At 43.7% G+C, this 11,055-nt stretch overlaps 1 protein-coding gene across 1 annotated transcript; it reads right to left on the bottom strand.

Moving 5' to 3' along the window:
• Window positions 1–2,819: 2,819 nt before the first annotated feature.
• Window positions 2,820–9,582, bottom strand: rab38c (RAB38c, member of RAS oncogene family; the record flags this gene model as incomplete). Its single annotated transcript, XM_083760456.1, has 4 exons — window positions 2,820–2,993; window positions 6,073–6,210; window positions 6,982–7,112; window positions 9,390–9,582. The coding sequence occupies 4 exons, from the start codon at window positions 9,580–9,582 to the stop codon at window positions 2,820–2,822; spliced, it is 636 nt and encodes a 211-aa protein (XP_083616582.1).
• Between the last annotated feature and the right edge of the window lie 1,473 nt (window positions 9,583–11,055).

The following is an 11,055-nucleotide window of genomic DNA, read 5'->3' as shown; positions in this document are numbered from 1 at the left end:
TAGATAGATTCCTACATAATCGAAATTCTTTTTGTGTTTTTTCTTTTCTTTTTTTCATAAAAAAAATGTCTGTAATTCAGTTGACAAGCAAAACAATGACAACAGGACAGACACTCTTGCTCTCAAACTTTCCCAACAAGTTGTTGTAAACTTGTTGGGAAAGTTTGAGAGCAAGAGTGTCTGTCCTGTTGTCATTGTTTTGCTTGTCTGTTAACATTTGTCACTGTCAAAAGTTTTTGACAGTTTTTTGTTTTTTCTTGTTTATCACATTTATATACCATTTTATTTATTATTGTAGTTGGAACATTTACACTACCTGTCACTATTTTTTTCTTTTCGTTTTATATATTACTTAATTACTCATTATCTGTCAATGATATTCTGAAGGTATGTCATATACAAAATGCCTAATAAAAACAGTATTAAAAAATAAAACATAGCCCCCTGCACCGGTCATAAATATGAATGACCGGTGATAGCAGGAATCTAGAGGCATAATGATTATAGACCCCACCCTCTCCTTCCAGTCCCACGTCAACCAAATCATCCTTTGTCAAGTCCCGCCTGTGGTTGTGCCCCTCTTCGCACCCATTGGTTGCCGTTTCGTGGGTTGGACAAAAATCCAGTCTCTCCATCCACTACCATTGAAATAACGTGTTTTTCAGTTTCTTCGTATTGATATTCTGTGCATTCAATTCTTATTTTAAACATGCGGTGCAGCATGGTGACTGGGCATATTATGTTTGTTTTTAGTTTTTCCCAAAAATGATGTTTTAGCAAATTCAACATAAACGCAGCACGTAACTAGGCAGAAAGTGCTTGCTGCTGGTTAGTCAGTCAGGGACCAATCAGATGGCTGACAAATGGTGAATTATTTCGCCTCCCTAACATTGCCCGCCTTCGTCCCAACAAGCCTATCACACATTGCCGCCGAGACATTCATCCATGCCTTTATCACATCCAGACTCGACTACTGCAATAGCCTCCTGTAAGGCCAAGGTTCTCAAAAAACTACAGTAGGCCTATGTTCAAAACTCTGCCTGCTCACCAGAACCCGAACCGGGGACCACATCACACCAGTCCTCCGGGAACTCCACTGGCACAGAATTTCAAAGAAGTACAGAATTGACTTCAAAATACTCACCGTTACATGAAGCCCTCAACCACCACGTTCAAAACCACAGGAATTCACTCACCCCCAGCTCACATCAGAGCTACCCTCACCACATTCAAAACCACACACAAAAAACACCCCCCTATACATAACTGCAATTTACCTTTCTCTTAGTTTTTAGCCTTTTTAACTTTAACTTTAACTTTTTTTTTTCCTTTTTATTCTCTTTGTCCTGTAAGGCGACAGAGAGAGGGAGATGAGGACAGCCCTCCACATGGACTCCCCCGCTATAAAGAGTATAGTTGCAAGGTTGCATCGTGACCTTCAAAGCTAAACCAATGTCTTCGCAATGTTGGAGAGAACCAGGTGTGAACCAGGTGAGTCGTCATCATGCATGGATAATGGCTCCAAAAATGATGTAGTTTTTAACAAACAACTCTATCATAATACATTTTAATTCTAATCTAATATTTACATTTAGTCCTCATGATTCTATTTGTACTATAGATGTAGAAAAATGTGAAATTTTCATTTCTCAGAGGAAAAAAAAGAAATTACTGCACAATGCCACACGTTGTTAGCTTACAAGTTTTCTCTATTCGTCACACAACAACGTAGGTTACAGGACAAAAGTGCAAAAAAAAATTTAAGATAAACTTATTGACCTGTTTATTTCTAGACAGAGAAGTGCCAGTATCAGTGTCATTATTTCCAAGTAAGGATACACTCAAAACATTTCAGTTGTGTTAAGATTCTACAACTGTTACACTCGTATGTGCAAACATACCTGGTAATAAAAAACTATTCTGATTCGAACTTCTTTCCTTTAAACTTAAGCCCTATAACCACACACCAAAGGGTCAAGACGGTTTTAGCGTTGTCCTAGCGGTGTGATATGTCCTGTTGCACGTTGACCCACGTTGACCCTCGTGATTCAACGCATGGAATTCAACGGCCCCAAACCACACCAAAGGGTCGAGACGGTTTTAGCGTTAACTCCTTGCAACCGTTTTGACCCAAGGACTTGCATGGTGACCCTTTGGTGTGGTTAGGGCGTTAACAGCAAAAAACAAGGCCTTGTTTACATTAAAAGATGTGTATGCATTTCAAAACTTGAAATGGCACATTCTGCATAGTGAGTACTTCTTTCTACTTTTGGTCCCTTTAAAGTAAACGTTGATACCAAAACTTTGGTACTTTTACTCAACTAGATTTTGAATCCCGGACTTTCACTTGTAACGGACTTGTCCTATACATTGCAGTATTGATACTTTTACTATAATAAGTAAAACAATTGAGTACTTTTTTTTCTTCCCACCACTGCCCAAATCCACTATACTCCTCTCCCTGATTCTCTCTCCCTCCCATGTTGGCTTTCTTTCCACTCCCCCCCCCCCCCCCCCCCCCCCCCCCCCGATGGTCAACATGCATTAACCCATTTTGCGTGGGAACCCCTTTTGGTGTTATAGCATTACGTTGTGCTTTAGCTATTGAAAAATCGCAGATCTACAAGCTCGTAGCGCGCCACTCGGTGGCGCGCTATGAGCTTGTATAGGTCTGCTATTTTTGAAAGAAATCGAAGAGCGACTGACACATAAGAGACATTTTTTTAGAATCTGATCTCAGGTCAGAATGGAAAACTGTCAGGATGTATAGAAGACATTTTTTAGAATCTGATCTCAGGTCAGAATGGGCCATGGTCAGGTCAGGATTTGGCACAGGCCGTGCAGCCGCCCGGCCGCTGCTTCTTGCCGGCGGCGCTGTGAGACGAGAGGACCAGCGACCCGGCGGCCTCGGCCTGCGCCGTCACGGCGTGCACCTCGTTGGCCAGGATGTGTCCCACCAGGCACCGCACTGCCTCCTCGATGTTCGTGTTCTCCTATGGGAGGAGGAGAGAGACGTGGAAGAAGTAGACCATTATTATTCTGGGGTTTCTTTGTACTTTAAAGACACTCCTTGAGCTAAAAACGGCCATAGGCCCGTCTTCACAAAATGTGATGAGGTCATCACATTTGGGCCCAAGGAGTGTTTTTCATGCAAAACGAATGCTTGGAATGGGTTCAGAATCATGAATAACCCATAGTTTGACATGTCACATGCTAATTAAAGCATAATTCCTATGTGAAATAATACAGGAGCTATCATACAGTATCTTTCATCTTTTTTTAACCCATTTTGACCTGAGATCAGATACTAAAAATGTCTTCTATACATCCTGACAGTTTTCTGAAAAACCTATGTTTCTATGTCAGTCCTTTCAAAAATAGCAGACCTACAAGCTCGTAGCGCGCCACTCGGTGGCTCGCTATGAGCTTGTAGATCTGCTATTTTTCAATAGCTAAAGCATAACATAATGCTAGCACCAAAAGGGGTTCGCGCCCAAAATGGGTTTTTTAATCTCTGCAGTTTAGCACTGCTACACTTTAATGAAGACAATAATTCATGATGACGTCAGTATAGCTTTTGTGAAAGACTTTGTCTTTAGTCTTTGTCCTGTTTGCTGACCGGGTCCACGGTCCTATTTATTCCATAAGCAGCTCACGCCTCGGTGTGTAACTCATTAGATAGTCGGTGAGGTTGAGTCAAAGGCAGCTACACGTTGGACTATGTCACACCAGACTGCAGACATTCTGCTGGCTGGTGTCCGAGAGCACAGCAATCCATGTATCCTAACCCAGTGATTCTCTAGCTCCGTGGTTCCCAAACTTTGTCACGGCAAGGACCCCCATATTGACACGAATTAGCCCAGCGGACCCCCGTTTGAAAAGATATTCCTGCAGGGAATTCCCATATAAGAGAAGATCTTTATGGCTCTAGCAGTGATTCTCAACCCGTTTAATTTCAAGGACCCCCCAGTTTAAAATAGAAAGGAGACGTCGTATACAGCTCGTAGTCCCGATGCCAAAAATACTGTATTATTGGACCCCCAGTTTGACATGCATATTAGTGTACAGACCCCCATTTGATGGCATTTCTATCTCTGGGACCTCAATTTATATTGTAAAATCAATGTTAATTTAACTCTGAGAGTGTACAAATGGAACCAATTCCATTTGTACTCTCTCAAGAGTTAAAGACCCATAAGGGTCCATTTTGGTTACAAACTATCATTTAGGTGGGGACCCCCGGTGGTGTAGTATTTGCACCACCATGCCCCAAGGGGGTTTAAACTCTTAAGTGGTTACATTAAGTGGACCCGGAAATCGCCTATATCTATACAAAGCCCACAAACACATTGCGATGTGACATGTTGTCGTGTGCTTGTAGGTTTTCGACAAACCACACCAGGGGTATTCAACTAGGCAGAGGGGCCACAATTGTTAAATGACTTGAAGTCGGGGGGGCCGCCCACAAGACCATGTTCCCTGGCATGAAAGTGTCTTTGTGAGAAAATTGGAAGCAGGCGGCATGGTGATTAAGTGCTTACATGTTCGTATTAAGGACATATTTTTCCTTTCTTGTTTTTTTTAGCATCCGTCGGTCTATCAGCCGGATGCTAGAGCCTTATCAAGGGCACAGGCTCTTTTGTTGTGTTCTATTATTAATCAATAATGGAGAGTTAGAACATTATTCAGCCCGGGTCACTGTTGAGGATGAATGAATCATACTGTGTGAATGGAGATGTACAAATTGGAAGATGCACAAAACCCACTCAAGAGTAATTATCAAACCACTTGACCACTGTTTTGTTTCGTCGACGTAGATGCGGCTGACGTAGACAGCTATGATATATTTTCAGAGAATTTTGACAATGACATAGGTAGAGGATTACTGTGGATATAAAAGTGTTACGTTGTGGGTTTTACTTTATACAGTAGGTCTGACAGTGGTACAGAGACTAACAATGACGATTTTTTTGTGGCTTTTCTGCCTTTATTGATAGTTTCAAGTGGAGATTGACAGGAAAGAGGGATAGAGAGAAGGGGAGAGACATGCAGCAATGGTCGTCATGAACGGGACTCGAACACGCGGTCAGGCCAAAGCCTATAGGTGGCTGGAGCGCTAGGCCAGCGGGCGCCCCAGATCTTTCGGTTTTAATAGAGCAGGTGTCATCTCATCTATATGAAGTACTCACTTCACAACTATGGGAGCTTTTGGTTAACCAACCCATTAACGAGCTTCGGTTAACGGTTATATGAAAAACGTTCAAAATGGACATTCTTTTTTTTTAAATATATTCTTTATCCCACGATTTTGTAACCCATTTTTCACCCCTGTGTCTATCATCTAATGTGATCCTGGGCTCTACACACCCTCCACCAACCTAGTCCCCATATATGGGGGACAAGGGGAGAGCAACGGACTTGAACTCATGCTTCCTTCATGTCCAAGTTGCTCCTTCACAACTGACAGGGGGGAGTTTCCCCCCTGGACATTCTGTATATTAACCAACCATCTAATGATAATTTGGTACATTTATCTTTTTTACATTATGGAATATGGAATGTGTTCCAGCTGGGGGCCACAGGAAAGCGGAGCTGGGGGCCAGAGGTGGCCCGACGGGCCGCAGGTTGAATATCACTGTACTACACCATCGGTGTCAAATTATGCCAACAAAAAATGACTGTGCACCTTTGCTGCGCATATATAACTTTTCATGGAGCTTGTCGATCTGGTGAACGGTCCTCCCCGAACAGCTAGAGGCCGAGGTTCATGGGGTTGAAGTGCTTAACCCATTCTGAACGGGCACCCATTTTGGTGTCGGCATCATGTTATGCTTTAGCTATTGAAAAATAGCAGATCTACAAGCTCATATCGCGCCACCGAGTGGCGCGATACGAGCTTGTAGGTCTGCTATTTTTTGAAAAATCGAAGAGCGACTGACATTTCTAGAATCTGATCTCAGGTCAGAATGGGTTAATCAGACCAGTGTGTGTCCAGTGGAAACCTCGTATGAATCTGATCTCAGTTCAGAAGTGCTTAAAAAGCAATCCCACGTGCAGGCCGATTTAGCATACCTTGGCCGAGGTCTCGAAGCAGCCGACGAAGCCATTGTCCTTGCAGAAGGAGTCCATTTTGGGCATCTGGGCGACCATCTGGTCAGACTTGTTGGCCAGCAGCACGGCCGGGACGGGCACGCCATGGGGCAGTGTCACCTTAGGACAGAGCAGTGAGGCGTTGTGCACGCACGCACGCACGCACACACGCACGCACACACACACACACACACACACACACACACACACACACACACACACACACACAAAGCTCATACACAGCATGCTCTGGGTGCAGTGGTGGGAAAACGTACTATTTTCTTTTTGCTAAAGTAAAAGTATCAATACTGCTACTCCGTTATTCAGGGCTAAATCTATTCATGTGTTATTTTCTGGTAATATTCATGTCCGGTCATTTTGCATGTCCGTGGCAAAAGTGGAATGTTGACCAAAAAAAGGCCACCGCAAGCCAAAATGGCGATGACCCCTGACCCCTGGATGACCCCTCGGGCCGTGACCCACATTGAGCAGCGTGTGAAGTTCCGACCGACATGGTCGCGGACAAAGACGGCCATTGTGATCATCAACCAAGGGGCATAGCAGTGGTTCCACTGAAAAATCATTGATTTATACGAAACAAATGTTTACATCAATTAAGTTAAGCCTATTAGAATCAAGCCATCAAGGATCCTGGTGAATCATGGCCATAAAACCTTTGATTCTGTGAAAATGTATTGGATGGATTCTGTAAATGAAAACCGCCAAAGAAATGGATGGCTTGATTCTAGGCTTAAAATAATTGATATAAATATTTTTTTTGTAAATCTCTATGGGGGAAACATGAACGGCCGATTTGTCAGTGGAACCAGGAAACCACCCCCGGCCACTGCTATGCCCTATCGGGGCCCTGACTGACGTCACGTGACTGACCTTGGTGTCCAGGTCGTCCTTCCACTTGAGCACGGCCTCGAACGTGGAGGCCCGGGTCACGTCGAACACCACCAGCGCCCCGACCGCCTCCCGATAGTACACGCGGGTCATGTTCCCATAGCGCTCCTGCCCTGAGAGAGACAGACAGACAGACAGACACACACAGACAGCTAGTACATGTTCCCATAGCGCTCCTGCCCTGAGAGAGACAGACAGACAGACAGACAGACACACACAGACAGCTAGTATATGTTCCCATAGCGCTCCTGCCCTGAGAGAGACAGACAGACAGACACACACAGACAGCTAGTACATGTTCCCATAGCGCTCCTGCCCTGAGAGAGACAGACAGACAGACACACACAGACAGCTAGTACATGTTCCCATAGCGCTCCTGCCCTGAGAGAGACAGACAGACAGACACACAGACAGATAGTACACGTGGATCATAGACAGACAGGCAGGCAGGCAGGCAGGCAGGCAGGCAGACAAGACAGACTTCTTTGCCTTTTTTCACATTTTTGAAGCTCACAACAAAAAAAAAAAAAGGCAAAGGAGTTTAGGGATAAGGGGTTTAGCATGGACGAAAACAGGGCCCTAGGAGACAAATCGTCCATCTGTCACAGACACAGGCCGACGCCCGACGCACATATCGCTGCGTGACTACACGGACCAACTCGGGTGTGTCATCTTCTCACATGGATGTTCAAGTCCGTGTCATTGAGCAGCTCACACAAAGCACAGCGTTATTAGCAATGGTGGGAAAAGTACAATGTAGAACTACTCCGTCACAAGTTAAAAAGTCTGGAATTCAAAATGTACTTGAGTAAAAGTACAAAGGCATGAAAGTAGAAAGTAATCACTATGCAGAATGTCCCATTGTAAGTTTTCAAATGTATACAAATATTTGTTTAAATAGCTGATCTACAAGCTCACAATGTGTATCGCAATGGCACATTGTGAGCTTGTAGATTGAATGGCCCAAAATGTATAGGTTGAAGTGGTTACTGTATATGTTTTGTACTAACAATCAAAGTAACTATCAAATAAATGTAGAGGAGTAAAAATACAATATTTGCCTCTGAGATGGGAGTACAAGTAACAGTATTGCCGTTCACTCAAGTAAAGTACAAATAACTCAAAATTGTACTTAAGTACTTGAGTAAAGGCCCGGGCGGCTAGTGTAGCGGTCCAGGCACCTATAGGCTGCTAAGCCAGCCTGACGGCGTGTCGCGGGTTTGAGTCCCGATCCCGACGACCTTTGCTGAGTGTCGCCCCCCATTTCCTGTCACCATGTATGTACACCAGTGGTTCCCAAACTTTTTCATGTCAAGGACCCCCAAATTGACACTAATTAGCCCGCGGACCCCCATTTGAAGAGAGATGCCGTGCAGGGACCCCCATGAGAGAAGATGTTTACGGCTCTAACAGTGATTCTCAACCCGTTTAATTTGAAGAACCCCCAGTTTGACATGCATTAGTCTACGGACCCCCCATTTAATGGCATTTCTATCTCTGAGACACCAATTTACATTTTAAAATCAATGTTAATGTAACTCTGAGAGTGTACAAATGGAACCAAATGGACCCTAATTTGTACACTCTCAGAGTTACAGACCTATAAGGGTCCATTTGGTTCCAGACTATCATTTAGCTGCTGGGTACCCCCTGGAACTCCCTCAAGGAGCCCTGGGGTTCCCCGGACCCCACTTTGGGAACCACTGCTGTACACTATGCAATAAAGGCTTTCTGAAAAAATATATCTTTAAAAAGAAAGTAGTTAGAGTTAGAGTAAAGTACTTAGTTACTTTCCACCAGTGATTATTAGTAGCGAGGACAGCAGGCGTCTTCATGTGACTGATCTAATGAGCATTAAGGACCCGATGAGTCTTGGTCATGTGTTTTTGTCTTTTGTACAATGTTAGATATGATCTCGTCAACACGGTCATCATGTTACTCCTCTGATTGTATGTGCAATACATTTATAACTACTTTTAGCTGAGGACCATACACCGGGCCGGAACCCCTTCCCCCCCCCCCCCCCTCTTAGGAATCCACATCGGACCCCAAGATGTGAACCCACTACAGAAATGGAATGAGTGCAGACATGTCACAAGACTCACAACACCATTTAGTACATGAGTGTCAAACAAGACCGGTCCTTATTAAGATAGGCTATGTGTCCATTTACTGAAATTAAACTTTGAATGAAACAGTATGCTCAGCAATAACTTTGTTTTCAATGATTCAGCATGTAAAAAAAAAAGGTTTGTAGGCCTAGGCTAAGTAATAAATAAAATATACAACACACATTTTGTCATAGTTGTTATAGTAAGCCCTTCGCCCACCGTTCTAAGCATTCTTTCTTTGTTGTAAAAAGATATAGGAATGATTTTTTTTTAACAAACCAGCGATGTCCCAGAGCTGCAGGCGGACCACAGCGTCATTGTCCCAGTGCAGCACCTTCAGGGCGAAGTCCACTCCGATGGTGGCGCGGTAGTGCTGGGAGTAGATCTGGTGGACGTAGCGCTTGATGATGGACGTCTTCCCCACTCCCAGGTCCCCGATGACCAGGACCTTGAACAAATGCTCCTGTTGCATGACGGTGGAAGCCGGCACACCCATGCGAACACTCTGCTGTGCTCCGCTGCACTTTTCACAAGTGCCGGCGACTTCTTCTCGGTCAAGTTGAGACTATGGAAGACTTCAGAGCCTCGTTGTACCAGTAGCAAACTTTGCCATGAGTGACAAACCCAGCAAACGCCTTATACGGCATGTCCTTCCATTGAACTAGCCTATCTGAGACAAATTGTTACGATCTGAGGCTGCATTGAAGAAGAAGCCACAACCCACTACAGATATCTAGGCTAATCAATTTACAGCAGCAGCACCCATGCATGCACTCTGCAGTGTGCACACATGCAGATATGTGTGGGGTTCCCAAGCTTTTTCAGCTTAAAATAGACATTTGGTGTCTCCCCGGGACCCAAACATGTGATTAATCACACTTAAGCACGATTACAATATTTGTTATAAAATAGGTTGACCATAATAGTAAATACTGACATCATGCTGACATGATACTGACATGAATATACTGACCATGATACTGAAGAAAAGCAAGGGCTTTTATTCACAATCACAGCAGGCAGGACATGCGTTTCGACTGGTATTGGTCTTTTTCGACTTCAAAAAGCACTGTTTTATTTTATTCTGAAAGACTGACCATGATACTGACATGAATATACTGACCACGATACTGACATGAATATACTGACCATGATACATACTGACATGATACTGACCATGATACTGACCATGATACTGACATGATACTGACATGATACTGACATGATACTGACCATGATACTGACCATGATACTGACCATGATACTGACCATGATACTGACATACTGACCATGATACTGACATACTGACCATGATACTGACCATGATACTGACCATGATACTGACATGATACTGACCATGATACTGACATAATACTGACCATGATACATACTGACATGATACTGACCATGATACTGACATAATACTGACCATGATACTGACATGATACTGACCATGATACTGACATACTGACCATGATACTGACATGATACTGACCAGATACTGACATGATACTGACCATGATACTGACATGATAATGACATGATACTGACCATCTATACTACTTAAATGTAGAGGGGTCGTGGCCTATACTGAAGATAGTAGGCCTACACAACATTTCAGTGAGAATCATTCTGACCTACCATACCGTCCATCCGTGTAGCTCCACCTCCATCCCCATCTGAATTCACCCACGCTTCCATTCTTCCTAAACTGCAGTCTGTGTTTGTTACGAAACTGTAGTCTCTCAGTGTGTTACATATCAAACTGCAGTCTCTCAATGTGTTTGTTACGTATCAAACTGCAGTCTCTCAATGTGTTTGTTACGTATCAAACTGCAGTCTCTCAATGTGTTTGTTACGTATCAAACTGCAGTCTCTCAATGTGTTTGTTACGTATCAAACTGCAGTCTCTCAATGTGTTTGTTACGTATCAAACTGCAGTCTC

This window comes from Protomyctophum parallelum (genome assembly GCF_964188405.1).
Source record: "Protomyctophum parallelum genome assembly, chromosome: 1".
NCBI lineage: Eukaryota > Metazoa > Chordata > Actinopteri > Myctophiformes > Myctophidae > Protomyctophum > Protomyctophum parallelum.
This window is presented reverse-complemented; position numbering and strand designations above follow the sequence as displayed.